This window comes from Girardinichthys multiradiatus, chromosome 23 (assembly GCF_021462225.1).
Source record: "Girardinichthys multiradiatus isolate DD_20200921_A chromosome 23, DD_fGirMul_XY1, whole genome shotgun sequence".
Classification (NCBI taxonomy): domain Eukaryota; kingdom Metazoa; phylum Chordata; class Actinopteri; order Cyprinodontiformes; family Goodeidae; genus Girardinichthys; species Girardinichthys multiradiatus.
The window spans coordinates 14,468,888-14,486,943 of NC_061815.1; the positions used below are offsets into that span (position 1 = coordinate 14,468,888).

Below are 18,056 nucleotides of genomic sequence, written 5' to 3' on the forward strand. Positions count from 1 at the left end.
GAGTGCGCTTCAGTGCCTGACAACTGATGCCGATAACATCATCCACAGGGAGTGAACTTCCATAGATGGAGGGAACCTGCTGACACTTCACCTTGCGATGTCACAGACATGTCACAGCGCATAGCAGGAACACTATTTGCATTTAGCGTGTCTTAGTTAAACCAGCTGCCGTGGAGGCTATGCGTTAGTAATTGTGAGTTTGCAGCACCAGGCTCGCTGGAAGCTTGCATAAAGCCACTTTCTCCATATATGTGTGTCTGAGGAAGGGGGGGCGGAGAGAGATCCTCCCTGTATGGTGTGCGTTGCACCATTCCGTATTATGCGTGGTGCCCCTTGTGATGCTGCAGCGAGGCAGGCGGGAGGAGTAGAGGGGCGGGGAGGGGTCGCTCCGTCTCCTCGCAGCCCCACCGAATCCACTTCTCACAGAGCGCGGGGCTGCTGGCGGGAATGCATGAGAGATACACACACACACACACACACACACACACACACAGAGAGAGAGGTGGGAAGGAGAGAAAGGAGATAACGTGTGCGTGCGTGTTTGTGTGTGCGTGCGGATTGCACCACCGCATCCCGTTCACTGTTTCTGCAGGCGGCCGAGCTCTGATGGAGATAATAAACCCACACTAGGGTTTTTTCCCCCTCTTATTCAGACACTGCTCCTTCGTTCCAGATGTGACCGACAAGTCGTTTTATGACGCCCGCATTCTGTCCCGCGCTGCTCACCTCGGAGAGACTGTGACACCATGGCTTTGGTTATGGAGCCTATCAGTAAATGGACACCAAAGCAAGTGCTGGACTGGATGAAAGGTAAGGTTGCACGCTCTTCATTGCACCACGCTGCTTATGGTTAGAATGATGATGACGCTGCTGGTGGTTGAGGGTTGGTGAGGAGGCCACATTGTGGGCATGTGTGTTCCCTCGCATCCAAAGCTGCGGACTATAACGTGGGGTTTAAGTGACTGATTAAAGCCACAAACGACGTATAAAGAGGTCTGAGGAGTTGTAGTGGATGCTCAGCGTTGTGTCACCTGGCTTGCCTGAGAGCGCACCTCTCATCATCATCATCACCATACAGCAGCAGCGGCGGCTCTCATCAATGAATGAGGAAGATGTGTCATCTTCACTCTCTGGCACATGCCCTCCAGCGCATATTACCACGCGCCGTGAAGGCTGTGTACGGGAGTGTCACCGCTTACACACACACACACACACACACACACACACACACACACACACACACACACACACACACACACACACACAGTTAATGTAGTTCATGCACCGCGCTCCACCTCCATCTCCGCTGGCCGCCGCGCAGCCAGTTTCAGCACCACGGACAGCGCAATGCACTCTCCCCTTCTTTGCAGCTCGCCTAGCTGACACGTACATAGAACGGTGTGAATGAGTAATCAAATACCTGTGTATGAGTGTGTATGTGTGTGAGTGCCTGTTGGTGATCTCATACTTTTGGTCAAACTGTGGTAGGCCTATTGACATGCAGAGGGGCGCAATCCTCTTACTTTAGACAATGACTTAATCACTGCTTGATTGATGACTAGGAGCCGAAACAATTTATAAATGCGTAATTTAAACACAGAGTAGCCTATTCCAGTATGTTTCCGCGAGAAATGCTTCATTCTCATTGAGGTGAAGCACTGATCTCGTTCAAGAAGCAGCTGATGGACCTAGCTAAAGTATTTGCACCCCTTTATCATTTTCATATAATGTTACATAACAATGCCAAACTTCAGTGTATCTCATTGGGATTTTATTTGCCCCTTTACACTGATACCTCTAAATTAAATCCAGTGCAGCCAGCCTATGAGGGTTCTTCAGTTGGCAGCATCATGCTGTGGGGATGGTTTTCTTCAGTAGAAATTGAGAAGCTGGTCATAGTTGGTGGGAAGATAGATGGGCTGAAATACAAGGCAAACATCAGAGGAAAAATGTTAGAGACTGCACAAAACTTGAGACTAGGCTCATGGTTGAAAATCTGGCAAGACTTGAAAATTGATCTTCTTCCAGTATGACTCATATCAAACTATTTAAAAGAAAAGAACAACATTTTAATCTCAAGCTATGAAAAGCTATTAAAAAGCACACCAGACGTGCAGCTAGTTACACACCTATGGGCCCCACTTACTAATAAGGTAACTTCTCAAGGCAAGTTGTTGCACTGTATTTTATTTATTATCAAAGTAAAGGGGTTGAATACAAATGCACACCACACGTTTTCCGATGTTTAGTTAAAAAAAAAAAAAAGTACTAGAACTGGGCAATATAGACAAAAAATTTGCATGCAATTTTTATTCTGTATTGGAGGGTTTTGATAAATATCATGACATGGTCTGAAATCAAATTTCTAGTTTCTAAGTTAGCATCTGTTTCACTACACTCTTAAATAACTAATTAAAACAAGCAATAATAAAACATTAATGATAACTATTAAAGTTTACTTAAATTATTATTGTTGACTGTAGGCTAAATGCATGTTGCAAAACCAAATACCTGTGTATTTAGCACTTGTATACAGTAAGCCTACATAAAAATAAAGTACACAAATATACAAATGAGAAGTACATTACTTAGCCACAGCATTATTTCTCTGTACTGGGTCAGGCCACAGGACTTCATCCCCAACACAGACCACATTTTGTATGGCCAGGCAATGGGGGGCCATGGGGCATGGCGTGTCCAGGCTTGGCATTCCTCCACACCTATGTCACCACAGGCTAATTCCATGGCCTGCAAGAGATTTACCCTGGTGTAAGGTTGGCGTTCATATTACTTCAACCACCATGTGGAGAAGAATTCTTCTGTGGGGTTCAGGAAAGGGGAGTGCGGTGGAAGGCAAACATTGATAAAACCTTGGCTCATATTAAGGCACTCTCTGACCTGGAGGACTCTGTGAAAACTCACATTGTCCCAAATGAGAACATACATGGGATGTTCATCCTGCTGCCCTAACAGAGCATCTCGGAAGTGACTGAGGAAAATGAGGAGCTGGTGAGTATTGTAGGGCCCCAGGTTGGCATGATGGTGGAAAACCCCATGATTGCTGATGGCAGCACGCAATGTGACATTGCCCCACCACGCTGCCTAGGGACAACAACAATGGCTGACACTGTTGACACCCTCAAAATATACATGGTCCTCAATGATCTTCTGCTGAATTTCACACAGTTTAATGGTGTTGTTCTCATGGACCATATTGACTTGGGTTTCTAGGTGTGGGGAGAACATACCTGTCCTCCCATCCCCATGTGGCTGTCATTCAATTCTACAAAAAGAGAACATGCAGTTACAATAGTATACGTGGAATACTAGGCCTACAAATGGTTAGACTGACCCTCCATTACAATTCTACTGTACATTGGCACAGTGATGTACTGATACATATGTTTACTTACAGTATACTGTGGTACAGTATATAGTATAGTCATACAGAAATTGCTGTCAACATTTACATACCATGTCAAAAAAGGTAATTACCAGTTTTCTTCTCTAAATCTTTGGATTATGGTGGACACAGTGGATCTACTGACGTTTGGTTGTACCCTTTATCCAGCCTGTCTCATGCTCATACCACAAACAAGAACAGTAGCTCTGATTTCATCAGATATCACTGTTCTTTGTCTTCGCTGCCCACCTTGACCACCTTGACAACCTCTCACACAATCTCCTCTTCTCAGATTTCTATCCATTGTAGTGCCTCACAAACCAGTGCTCTCTGAACTGGTTTATGTATGTTCTCTCATATCATTGGCCACACGTGTGATCAATTTTGAGTTGTTGAGTTCAACCGATGACACCCGTGCTCACCATTATGCAACACAGGTGCATCACAATGAAAATGTGTTGGCAAGTTGTGTCTAAACAGGTGAAGAGTGCTTGTGGTTTTGCCAAAAGAGTGACTGATGCAATCTGTGGGTTCAGGCAACTGAGCATTTGGTTCAGACAATAGGGTTTAGTGTCTTGGCAATTGAGAAAAACTGTATTAATGACACTTTTAGCAATTGATTGATTTACAAAACCTATTTGCAGCACTGTTCAAAAGTGGAAATATGTTTTACTACCAACAAAAAAAATGCATATGAAGTTCACACTACTGTTGGCAATCTCTTCTTGTGTTAAGAATGTTAAGAAACAGTGCCCCCACATATTGCCTGTTAGGCGACATGTATTGTCTGTTTAACTGAAATTTAAAGACTTTACTAATGTCATTGATAGTTTCTGTTTCTCAGTAAATTACTGAAATTGTTTTATTGCCCAGCCCTACTATGTATAATTTTCCTTCAACTTCACACCTATTTGGGATGACCTGGGTGTTGACAATAATTTATTTTTCGTTCGTTCGTTCGTTTTTTTTAGTTTTTTTTACGCTGTGGTCTGTGGAGGGTTCGTTTGGAAAACTTGACTTTTCCATGTTTGGTAAAAGAAAATGAGCAGGGTAGAATGTGTTAAATTTAGTGAGAGCAGTTTTCTCTCAACTGTGTAATTCATTTTGTCCAAAACATGATAGCGCATAAGAAAACACTTATGATTTTACATTTAAACATCATTGAAACCAAATTCTCATTACACTTGACTGAGTTTCAGCAGAGTCAAGTTGAGTTTTGAATCATTCAGACTTAGCTCCCCAGCGTGTGGAATTTATATACGGAAAGGTTGCTTTTGATAGGAAGGATGGGCTTCTTGTAAAGACAACATGGAAAATCACAACAGTCACAATTGTGTTCTAACTTATGTTAGTCTATTATCTGCCTCTCATGCAGGAACATATATGATCACAACGTTAATAGGACATCATCATGATTTCAGATTAAAACTGATTTTAAAAAATGGAAAACTGTTTTTTTGTGATGGGATTAAACTGATTAAACTGGGTTCCTTTTTATATAACAGAAACGTAATCATAAAAATTCCTTTGTTTATCAAAAGTGACTTAATTAGATTTTTCTTCTTTTTGAAAAAGCATCTTTTTGTTTCGGATTCTCAACATTTGTCAGTGTTATCATTCAAGTGAAGGGTTCTCCTTCACTAACCATCATTGGCAAGCTTTCATCTAGACCTTGTTTCTTTGGATCTCATGTAAAAGGCGAGTATTAATCTGTGTGCTTACACGGCTTTAGTTTAGCCTCTCAGCTGGAAGTGCTTCATGGCTGCCATGTTGATCCAAGAAGTCTTGTAGTGTTTTAGAAAGAGGTGACACAAAGATCGTCTTTTAAGGTCTGTAGCCATTTTTTTCCCATTGGACACAAAAACAGACATAAGGCACAGAGAGGCTGACAAGCAAACATTAGTCCTCTACAAACATTTATAGGAGGAATTTCCGTTAATGTTATACATTTATCAAAATACCAAATTGGTTGCTTCATGATTTTTGAATTGATTTTTCACAACATGATTTTTGAATTATAGAAAGGGCTCATGTTAACTCACATCTGTTGCACAATATAAAATACTGTTTTGCCAGGACTATATACTGTAGCCACAGATAACAAATTGCCAAGCCATAGAAGCAAAGAGACTTAGAACTCTTAAATAATCTTAATTGTTTTTCTATTTATTCAACTAACTTGTGAAAAACACAACAAAGTTATTAAGTCTTGCAAAAGTGTTACCAACCCCTAAACCTTTTCACATTTTCTTACATTCAAATTAAAGACGTCAAAGTGGAAGAAATTTTATGTGACAGACCAGCAAATGGTGAATGCATTTTTTTCTGAGTGGAAAAAAATCTACATTTCAAAATTCATTTTTTAAAATAAAAAGCTAATCATTGTAGTATTTATTTTTATTCAGCCCCCTTTACTCTGATATAACTAAATAAAATCCAGTGCAACCAACTGCCTCCACTGGTCAGCTGATTAGAATAGTGTCAACCTGTGTGTAATTTAAGCTCTGCACAGATCCAACTGTTCTAAGAAGGCCTCAGAGGTTTTTTAGAGAACATTAGAGAACAAACATCATCATGGAGACCAAGGAGCACAGCAGAAAGGTCAGGGAGAAATTTTGGATACGTTTAAAGCAAGGTTAGGTTATAAAACAATGTCCCAAGCTTTGAACATTCAATAGGGCACTGCTCAAGCCATTGTCAGAAAATGAGGAGTATGGCAATACTACAAACTTATGAAGACATGGTCCTCCAACTACATTGGCAGGCTAGGGAAAAAACAATTAATCAGAGAAGCAGCCATTCTGCCCATGGTAACTCTGGAGGAGCTGCAGAGATGGAAGAACCTGTTCAAATGACCACTATTAGTCATTTATTTCACTAATTTGCTCTTTATCCAAGAGTGATCAGAAGAAAGCCACTGCTGAAAGAACGTCAGGAGATTTGTATTTGCCACAAGTCTTGTAGAAGACAGAGCAAACGTGGAAATTGCTGTAGTCAGGTGAAACCAAAATTTAACTTCTTGGCATACATATGGAAAACTAACATCGCATAACTGCCTGAACACACCATGTCCACATGGGTGACAGCATAATGCTGTGGAAATATTTGTCTTCCATGGGGACAGGGAAGCTGGTCATGTTTAACTAGAAGATGAATGGAGCTAAATACAGGGTAATCCTGCAAGAAAACCTGTTAGAGGCTGCAAATGACTTGATATTGGAGCAAAGGTTTCCCATCCAGCATCCTGAACATACAGCCAGAGCTTAAACTGATCCAAGAATGTTCATGTGTTAAAATGGCCCAATCAAAGTCCATACCTAAAAACAACTGAGAATCTGTGGCAAGACTTGATCTTCACAAGAGGCTCTCCATCCAATCTGACTAAGCCTGAGCTATATTGCAAAGCAGAATGGGCAAAACGTTTAGTGCCCAGATGTGGAAAGATGGTAGAAACAAACCCCAAAAGACTGCCAGCTGTAATTGCAATCAACTGCAGTTCTACAAAGTATTTATTCAGGGTGCTGATCTATGGCACTCCCCACATTCAGATTCTAAAAAAAACTCAACATCATAAATATATGCACCATTTTATGCTGGTCTGTCACATAAAATCCAAATAGAAATACATTGTAATGTGAGAAATTGGAAAAATAAATTATGTGTTAAAATATGTCTGAAAGGCACCATGTAAATAGGAAATACCTAATAGGTGCTTTGCTAGCAATTGTACATTTGTTAGTTTTATGAGATCATCAAAATCTCAACAAAACAGACAGATGCATCATCTTTTTGGACAGTGATCAGGCAGTGAGACAGTTAAATACTGTACCCCCCACCAGCACAACCAAAAATAGGAACAAAAAAAAGAAGTTGTGGTTCTTTGCAGACAGGATCTCTTTTACCTCTTTTGACAGCCCATCCTTGTCATATAAAAGCATGTTAGACAGAGAGATGTGATCATCTGTAGTCTTACAGAGAAAACCTGACACTGCTGGATGGCATGCAGACAAAGCAGGCTGTACAATATATCTCCCACTGCTGGAGAGAGGACTGCTCCAGCAGCAAAATGCCGTTGAGGACTCAGAGAAAGATGACTCATCAGCATTTGTTATGATCTGAACACCCACACCAGAGGAGTTTCCTATATGAGCGTGCATGTGCGAGGGGTATGTATCTGCTGAGGTGTGTGCAATCGATGACGCAATTGATGCGCTGAGCACGATGCGTGCAGATCTTTGCCCGAATATGCGAGGCAGCACAGATAAATGGGCTTCTCTTCCTCTCGTCATAAGATCACCCTGTACTCTGAGGTGCTGGGTATCAGAAGCCTGCTGATGCATACCACATTGACAGGAAAATAAATAAGGCTGGTCACTTCTCCTGCAGTAATCTCTCTTCCTGTCTGTGCCTGTCGATGTATCGGAGCAGTCTAAAAATAATGGTGAGATGTCACACTTCAGTGTGTGGACAAGGGCTGTGAATAAGTGAGAGCATGTGCACATTTCATCAACTTACCCAAACAACATTTTTACAGAGGTATCATTTAGCCAACACTTGTTCATGAAATGTTTTATAGCTTGTTGAATGCAACACGTTCCTAAAGTTTTGATACCCCTTGAACTTATTCAGTTTTTCGGATTACAACCAAAGCCTTTCTTGCATTTTATTGGGGTTTTAGGTGACAGACAAGCAAAAAGGAGTGCATGGTTGTGATGGTGAACCAAAATTATGCATGGTTTGATAAACTGGTTCTAAATAAAAATCTGAAAATTGTGGCTTGCACATGTTTTCAGCTCCTTTACTCTGATCCCTCTAAATAAAATCCAGTGGAACCAAGTACTTTCAGAAGTCACCTGATTAGTAAAAAAGAGTAGAGCTCAGATGCGAGAATCTGTTGACAGAAGAACTATTAGTTGTGGCCTTCATGCAACAGTGACAAACAGGAAGCCATTATTCAAAAGAAAGCCATTAGTCCTGTTTGCAGTTTGCAAAAACATTAGGAAGAATGTCCTCTGGTCAAAAAAGAACTAAATTAAACATCTGCTTACATGCAAACCTCTATGCATGGAGAAAAAAAATCTAACCCTGCACATAACCCTGCACACAACGTCCCAAAGGTGAAACATGGTGGTGGTAACATCAAGCTGTGGGGATGCTTTTCTTTGTCAGGGACAATGATGCTAGTCAGAGATGGCGGGGAGATTGATTGACCTAAATACAGAGCAATCCTGGAAAAAAAACAACACCAAACAAACAGTTAGAGGCTGCAAAAGACACAGGAGGGGCTTGCCCAGGGCTCCATTCAACCAAAACCAACACTGAGATAAAGACATTGAAATTTGCTGCAAATATTCCTAGCATTCTTTCACTGGCCTTAGAAGAAGGATTTCCTCTCTAAATGCGACTCTAGAGCCATGCTGTGTCCCTTGATTTTGTCTCCTGCTGACATGGTAAGGAAGTCTGTGCTGGAGAACACACTGTCCCCCCTGCTCTCACTGTGTGCCTGCTGTAGTTTCAGCTGCATTAAAGATTAAACAATGTTCCTTATTATGAGAAACACACCCACCGAGGAAGCTCTCGCTCATTTTTCCCCACATGCACCAAAGAAAATTCACAGATGCAAGCTCTGCATACGGATGCACATGAATGAGAACGTATGTGTTCGCTGAAATATGCAATAAGCACGCATGCGCATACACCGAGACATGCACGCACAGACACAACTCAGGAGCAGCCACTTTAAATGGGGCATCCGTAGTCATGGAAACCTGATCTGATCGTATTTGAAGCACAGCACATGTCATGAGATGACATGGCTAAAAACACAGATATGCATATGGATATAGACACACACTCACACACACTCATCAACTTTTGCTCTTCTGTTATGGCCTGAAGCGGAGTGGAAGGGCGGAGAGAGCAGGAACCCTGATTCAGGGATTGGGAGGTGCAGAGCGAAATCAAAGAAAAACCTGAGAAAAATAAGATGAGAGAAGAAAATAAGGGAGTGTGCAAAGGAGAAGGAGTGGGCTTGACACGCAGAAAGAGGCGAGGGGACGAGAGAGCGGTGGAGGGGATGGGAGACGCTGTGGGCATCACATCAAAGCGCCTGCTCCATCCGGCTGCTCGGACAGAGGGCCCTGTGTGTGCATGTTGTGTTTGGGGAGGTGGTGGTGGTTGGTGGGTTGCGGAGTTTTGGGGTCCTCACATGTGCTGTTCTGTGCTCATGGTCAACCTATTGTTTCAGGACAGGAGCTTTACAATCTAATTTATTAAGGTCAAAAAAACAATCCTCTATATCTCCTATATGATGCAGGATAAAAACATGATATAAAACTTTTTAATCATCGAAATAATAATAAATAATAAAGAATAATAAACTAAATGAAATTTTCTGCTGTTACTTCTACCTGATGTCCTGATGAAATAATTTTATTTAATAAAAGTAAAATCATAACAAGGTTTTCATGAAAACTATTGCTGCGTAAGCTTTATCTCGTATCACAATTAACACTGTAATCTTACAGTAGTAAATTGAATTGGATTGTAAATTGCCTGGAATAAAATAAATTGGATTATAATTGGGTGAAACTGGACTATATTTAATTAGAGTTTAATTCAACTTATTTATCTTACTTCAAAAGTGTCACAAGATGACCTTTTATGTGTTGGGGCTACACAAATAAACCAGAAGCCAGAAGTTAAATACATCAGCAGAACAGATTTTAATAGCATTTTGTTAATTACAAAACAATCAATTACAGTTTCAACATTTATATTGGCCTCGATTGTTTTAACAGCAATAATCACTGTAATAATTATTGTACCAGCCACAATTATTAGCATTTCTGCTAAAGATGGGTAAAAAGCCTTAAAATAAGCAAAAAATATAACTGAAGTACTTACTTTTTGTAAGCTGATCATAGTGGCATGGTTATTTAGGTGACTGTGGGATGTAGGAAGAGTAGTCGTCTTGCAATCAGAAGGTTGTGGGGTCAATTCCAGCTTCCTCATGCCATATGTTGATGTGCCCCTGGGCAAGGCACTTAACCTCAAGTTGCCTACCGATCTGCGTATCAGTGTATGAATGTGTGAGCGTTAGTGAGTGCGATTGGGTGAATGTGGCGCTAGTGTAAAGGGCTTTGAGTGGTCTGCATGACTGGAAAAGTGGTATATAAGTTCAGTCCATTTACCATTTAATGTCTTTCCAGATTTTCCATTGTCCCGAGTCATCTTATCTTTCATCTCCTGAGATCAGCCCATGGATTTCCTCTAGGATTTAGGTCTGGGAACCAGGATGACCATAAAAGAAAGTCCATTTTGTGTCTGGTCAACCACTTCTGTGAGGATTTGGTCATATGTTTTGCATCCTTATCCTACTGGATGATCTAGTGACGACCAATTTTCAGTTTTCTGATGGAGTCCACCAGATTTGTATTTAAACTCTTCTGATGCTCTATCTGATATTTTATACACAAAGTTCCTAGGACCTTTTGAAGAGAAACAGGCCCACAGTAGTACAGATCCAGTTAAAGTTCCAGTAGGTTTTAGCAAACTTCACATTTTTGTGTGTGTGATGAAAGCACAGAAAAGGCTCAGAGTTGACATGTAAATAGTGTCAAATGTTCTCTAACTCAAACTCACCTCAAATTTATTTATGAGGCACATTTAAAAACAGTTCATGTTGACCAAAGGTGTTGTACAGAAAACATGAAGGTAAAAAAATACAAAATAAATATATAGTAAAAGAGCAAAGCTGCTGAAGCGCACCACATCAAAGCATTGGGATCTGGAGATTTTTTTTATCTCACTCATCCTCATCATCCTGCTCACTGTGAATGGTGGCAAGTTAAATATGGCTCCCTATCCAGCTTAGTGGCCAGTCTAAAAAAATAAATAAATAAATGGACCTCTGTGTCATGTTACTTTTATTACCCGAGAAACAGAAAGTAATGACTTACTAATTAAAAGTTAAAGCTAAAAAGATTATTAGGGGTTATTGTGCCACCTGTGACTTTGTACTGAAATGATTCATTTTTAACACTGGACTGAATAAATATTGAATAAATGTACTCAGAGTAAAGGTTGGATTTTGTTATGTGTGTGTGTGAAATTGTGTTATTGCAATAAATGATGAACTTATTAAAATCTGTCTTGATTTTATATCAAATAACAATCTTTTATTTGAGCTCCAGACAGATTTTAGGAAACCTCACGTTAAAGAGACTTACATAATTTACCTAACTGATTTAATTACGAAAGGGGTGGATTGTGGATACATTTTGTTGTATGATCATGTTGGACCTACAGAAAGCATTTGACCGGGTAGACCATGGTAAATGGTAAATGGACTGAACTTACAGTATATAGTGCCTTTCTAGTCATACAACTACTCTTCCCACTGAGCCACAGTCGCCTCAATAAAATCCATAAATCTAAATTACTAAGCTGAAGACTATTGGTTTTAATATGTCACAAAAATGGGTCAGCTCACATCTTGAAAACTGCACACAAATGGTAGAAATAAATGAGACTCCTTCAAGTGAACAGACTGTGAGATGGAGTTGTGACACAGGGAAGCATCACTGGCCTCCTAATGTATTTATTATGTCCTAATGATTTTAAAGCTGTTGGGTTAATTGGTCTCTCTCAGTTGCCCTTAGCTGTGAATGGATGTGTGCACGGTTGTTTGTCCTGTGTTGCCCTGCAATAGACTAGCGACCTGTTCAGGGTGTACCCCGCCTTCTGCCCGTAGACTGCTCGAGATAGGCACCAGCTTCCCTGGGACCCTGTACAAAAGAGGAAGATAGAAAATGGATGAATGGCTTTTTAATCAGCGGTTTCTTGCAATCTCTTTTTGTACGCAGGCGATTCCGTCTTATTGGTTGCACACTCAGGGGTAGAGGACATATTGAACACTGAATTACAGACAGCATATGATTGATTGGTTAGTTGTAAATAGGCAGTCTCTTCGCACAGGTAAGACTGAAGCTAATGTTTTTGGAAGCAAAATCAGATTTGCTGACTCACAATATTTTACAAATAACATGGAAGAGTTTATTCTTAAAACTACCGTGAAAGTAAAATACCTCAGTTAGCTTTTAAAGAACTGTCTCACTGGTAAACAGATGGCTCTAAATGCACTAACAGAAATAAATTAAAGAGGTAATTTCCTAGCTAGGAAAGCATTTCTTTAGAGGAATCAACACTGCATATTCTTGCTGGAGAACTGGTGCAGAGACACTTTGACTATACTGCCATTCCTTGGTAACCAGCCTTTTACAGGTTTTAAAGAAAAAAGTTACATCAGAAATATATTTTTCAAGAGGGAACTGGAAAATAGTTAATCAATAAATGACTGATTAGGCATAGAAAAACACATAATGTGTCTCAAAATGCTGCTTACTTTTAAAATAGCCAATAAGATTAAGTATTTAAGAAATAACTTTTGACATTTGTAATTCATATTCACCAGTACTCTCAGGAAAGTTAAAGTGCCCTCTGTGCCTTATAAATGTAAAGGTCCTATGAATAGGAATAGTTTTGTGTACAGCCCTGCTGCAAGTCATTCTTTAAGACTTAAAAAAAAAAACAACTTAAAAAGTGGTTATAGAACTGAACATAAATTTAGTTGCAGGGGACCAGATGAAATAATATCATTTTCAGAACAATTGAAAGAACTACTTGTGCCATTTTATCTGTAATTCTGTTATTCTGAATTTTTATGTGTATTCTGTCAAGTTCTGTACTTTAGTTCCCGTTTCTGTAATTTCTCCCTTTTTATCTGTTTTGTTGGCGTTATGTTTGTATTGGTTGATAATAAGGTATAATAATAACCTCTTGTCTTTCTTGTGTTTTACTCAGAGATGATACTTCACTATCGTTATGAGGTGCTAATGTTACTCTTATCTGTACATTTAATTTAATTTAATTTAATTTAATTTAATTTAATTTAATTTAATTTAATTTAATTTAATTTAATTTAATTTAATTTAATTTAATTTAATTTAATTTAATTTAATGCTTTTTACCCATCTTTGCCAGGGGCATCAATAAATGTGCCTAGCACAGTATATGCAGAATATTTACCAACATGCCATGATTATTTAGTCAAATGTAAAGAACAGACCCACCATCATGTTTTCAGACATTTCTTCGTTGTCACCTACATTTCATTTCCTGCTATAATGCGGCGAGTACAGCAAGCTATGAACACACAAACAGACAGCTTTTAAGGAAAGCCTGGAGAATAACTGCTTGAGTCTACAAGCTTTTTATTGCAGCTCAGTATTTGTCTACTTGACAGTACCCACTTCAGATTCTCTCAGGCCTTTCCTATTGTTAGAGCCGAGCTCGGCCTCTAAACTCCCGGCTCTTTTTCTGCTTGACCCTGTTTTTCTTCCCCTTGAGCCTTCCAACTGCCGCCTTCTCGTCTGATTTCATAGGAGACAAGACACACTTCAGAGCTCGCATAATCGGGAAGCAAACATTTGTACGAATATTCGGTCATGATCTGATTAATATTTCACATTAGGAGTATTTTTAGAGACAGTCGTGCCTATGTTTTCACACTCTTACGCATTCTGGATACTCGGATGAGGTCAGGAGGAGTCTTTTGCTGCTTTTTATTCCCCATTTACCAAATCACAATAAACATGGTTCTACATCAAACAATAAACATGGTTCGATTTTAATTTGATGTTTGTTATCAAACAGCAAGCATGTTTTACTCAGCTGCGCTGATGCCTTTTTGTTCTTTGGTTTCCAATCATTGTGCTGAAGGCTTATTCAGGCTACGGTCTGCATATGAGTGCATCGTCAGGCATTATCTTTAGCCTCACATCAGTGCAGGGTCTTGAGGGGCATCATATGCTGGTTCTTTGCCTCTTCTCAGAGGGCTTTTACACTCTGGTTGCCTGGTAACTCTTGTGTTTCTGATTGGGGAGCCGATTTGTTTCACAAAGAAAGTGAGAGAGAGAAAGAGAGAAATCAGAGGGAATGGCATGAAATGTTGATGAAGCTGTCAACAAGAGATGTTTGCTCAAGGCTAGCCACACTGGGACTTAGAGATGGTCAGCATCAAGGGATGGAGTTCTTATTGAGCTCTTTTTCTCATGGAGTAAATGTGTCAAAAACCAAGTAAATAAAAAATAGCTCTGGTGTCTGAAGGGTAAACATAAAACTCTGTTTTTGTGTTGATAACTGAATGAAATTAGCTAAAATTTCATGCAACTATAGATTTAAAAACAGCTGTGTCTTTTAAAGCTATTACCCAGATGGGAACATTTCTGGCCTTACATATTTCTATGTTTAAAACTAGTTTTTACCGCCAGTCTGTAATATGAAGTCACACGATTTTCCACCTAAAATAGAAAATAAAAAACACTCACTATTTAAGAAGATTTTGACCCAAAACATTTTAGAAACCATGTTATAGACACAATTTTGGTTCAGAAGTTAACACTTAGTCATCACCGTGAATGTCATATTCAATTTGGGCTTTTAATGGTGCATCTGAACCATTCTTTTTGGAGGCGGAGACTAATATTTGAAAACATGAAACCAAGCTCATATAATTACATATACTCACTCATGAATTTCAGAGAGGGCCTTACCAAATTGAAAAGTAACTGCACGCCTTTTGTAGCCATAGACAAGTGTCTGGCATAATTCTGGCTTGATTTCAGGTGAAGCTGGAGAATTTGTCACCATTCAACGCTCAGTATCCACTTTAAGTGATGCATCCGTATCACTGGTAGGAAAACTGACCCACAGCATGATGAGACCAACACAATGTTTTAAGGTTTAAAAGCCTTGAGTCCTACAAACATATCTCATCTCTTGTCATTGGGGTTAATTGACTCAATCCTTTTTATGTCTGACCATAGCACTTTTCTCCAAAACACATTTGGCTCATCAATGGGGACAGCTGGGAATTGCAGTCATGCTGGAAGGTGTAAATTCTGGAGCATAAACTTCTTAAGTGGTTCATCCCCTCTAAGTCCACGATGATAAAAAACTTGCTTCCCTATGGACAGGGATGCTGGTGTTTCAGCATCTTCCAGCTTAAGCCTGGGTTGTTCCATTCTTAACCAATTTCCTTTCTTCTGATTATGACAATATTGGTCAGATACTTTAAACTTGGACACATTTGGGTATTCCAACAAGAAAACCCATCCTCTCAGTTCAAGCTAATGTTAACTGGCTTCAGGGTGTCAGTCACCAGTAGTTTTCCAAAAGTCTTCGGTTCATGGGAGGCTTGAGTCTGAACAGGTCTTTTATTAAAATCCTGGTAATTTCCTTCCTGGTAATCATGACATTCTGTGTCATATGGCTGAAAACTCACATGTTTCAATCAGAAAATGTTTTAAATGGAAAAGAACAGGCTAACCTTAAGCTTCTGGAATGGGCCCTAAGCTGAGTCTCTACCAAGAAACCAACCAATTTAACCATGCCAATTGTCATGCCGACCACTACTGCTTTACACTAGAGCTGCATTCACTCAATGGCACTCAAAAACACACACATTTATACCCAGATATGCAGACTGGTAGGCAACTTGAGGTTAAGTGCCTTGCCCATGTGCATCAACATGTGGCAGGAGGAAACTGGAATAGAACCCACGACTGCTCTTCCCACTGAGCAACAGTCGCCTCTGCCGCTTGCTGATGCCTGCAAAAAGTGTGTGATTGAAAAGAATTAAGCTACATACTAATTGGGACATATATTTCAGCCTCTATGTATATTTCTCCCCCTGTGTGGATTAGAAAAAATCCACAATACATTCAAATACCTATGGTCCCATTTCTTGTTCTTCCTTTTTGTTCATTTCACATGAATCATTCAAGCCAAAAATTAATATCACATTCATGTCCATGATAAATATCTGAACCATCTTTTAGAAATACAGTAGAAAAGTGAAACAAAAAATTGAGTGGATTCATGTTTCTGCCATTTGTCTTTATGTTGGAGTTTTAGTTACAATAATACACTGATTCATTGTTACAAGAAAATATTTTAATGCAGAGACATGAACCCTCAGCAAATGCAGTTATGTTAAAATGTCTAAACCTCAGCAGAGCAAACTGACAAAAAAACAACGAGTATGCATTAAGATCTGTTAAGCTGGCACCATGTGCAGTTTTTAGCCCATGTTTTACGTTTCAGCTATGATATAATATGTCATTCTCCTGTCACTACATTTTTTTTTTTTCGGTCTACAGAAATCTAACACTAAGTAAGATATTGTGTGTGCTTGTTCACCCTGGCCTTAATGTACCGTCACATCTGGACCCTGAACTCTGCAGATGAACCCGGATCAGCCGTTTGTCCTACAGGAAACTCTGGAGATGAGACTTTCTGGCTCATCTGATTGGCTGCCATCTGTGTGTCACACACGCATACAGTAATGACAATGTGTTTTTTGGCATGTAGACACAAGAAAACAAAAGTTGGGAGAAGAGGAGACAACAGTCAACAGTCAACAGAGAAAGCAAAGATTCTCCTGTGATCCTTGTGAGCTCTACAGAAGAGGCATGCAGCTACCATAGGAGGGTTTTCCAAGAGGAGAAGTGACAGTTAACCTTTTTGATTTTTTTTATTCATCAACTCTTTAAATAAATAACATTACTCTGCAGAGGTTTTAGGATGCTAAAAGCTGAGTGCACATGCTTTCAAAAGTAATGTCATGAATAATTTTGTTGTCAGTTTGCATCATATGAAGGCATTCTGGGATTCTCTAGAACACAGTTTAAAGACTGACAGGTTGCTGCCGCCTTCAGCGGTAACTCACTATGCTAGTTTAGCTGCTTCTGTCTCTTTAAGTGACATAACAAACTTTATGTCCTTCAAATAATTACATCCAGTAGGTTTTTTTTTTTTTTTCAAATGCAAACTCTTAATTCAGTAAGAGAGATACAGATAAAAAAAAAATGCTCACCCCCTCAAAACACTGTATAAATGGGCATACAGGCAGACTATAGACTAGCTGTTGATAGACTATATCGTTATCAATCTTATTATCTTTTCCTTTTTCTCATAATGAGAATGAGAATAAGGCCAGAAGTTTCAGTTCAGACATTCTTGTTATTAGCTGCTGGATTTAGTTTCTGCTCTGTCTTCCTAATTCAAACAACCATAGCCGCTGGTCATTTAAAGGAATCTGCAAACTCTATCAGCTTTTGCACATGTCTGTCAACATTGATGGACTGACTGGACCACACAAGACTAGCTGCCCCTGTAATAAACATGTAACATTGGCAATAGAGCTTCTAAATGTAATTGCAGGAATGCGGCACCATGTTTTCAGTCAATTATGGTCAGATGTCAACATAGGATCGTGTCTTTATTTAGTATTCCATTCGCAATATTATTCGATGCAATGTTATCAGGCATTAGGTGGAGTGAGATTCTGATTGTGCAATAACCTTAAGTTTAAATAGCTGTGTCAGTGTATCAATATACAAACGAAAGTGTACAAAATGATCTTATTGCAGGTAGGGAACAGTCATTCCTTTGGGTCATATAATTAACATAAATTTATAGCATGTGTTTACTGTTACATTTTTTCCAACATAAACCTAAGTAAAGATCTATAGCAAGCTCTTTTTTCAGTAAATATGCTTGGTATACGGAATATCGTACCATTTTGCCG

At 39.5% G+C, this 18,056-nt stretch overlaps 1 protein-coding gene across 4 annotated transcripts in view; it reads left to right on the forward strand.

Annotated features, from left to right (window-relative positions):
* The first annotated feature begins 435 nt into the window (after positions 1-435).
* The window catches only part of si:ch211-26b3.4 (connector enhancer of kinase suppressor of ras 2), a 97,410-nt gene continuing 79,789 nt past the window's right edge, over positions 436-18,056 (forward strand). For 2 of the 4 annotated variants that reach the window (XR_007036367.1, XM_047353832.1), the window contains exon 1: positions 436-810. Coding sequence is in view for 3 of the 4 variants with exons in the window: in XM_047353832.1 (XP_047209788.1) it covers positions 747-810 (64 nt within the window). In the remaining variant the exon portion in view is untranslated. The remainder of the gene's footprint in view (positions 811-18,056) is intronic. The other 2 variants (XM_047353834.1, XM_047353833.1) reach the window with 1 other exon arrangement.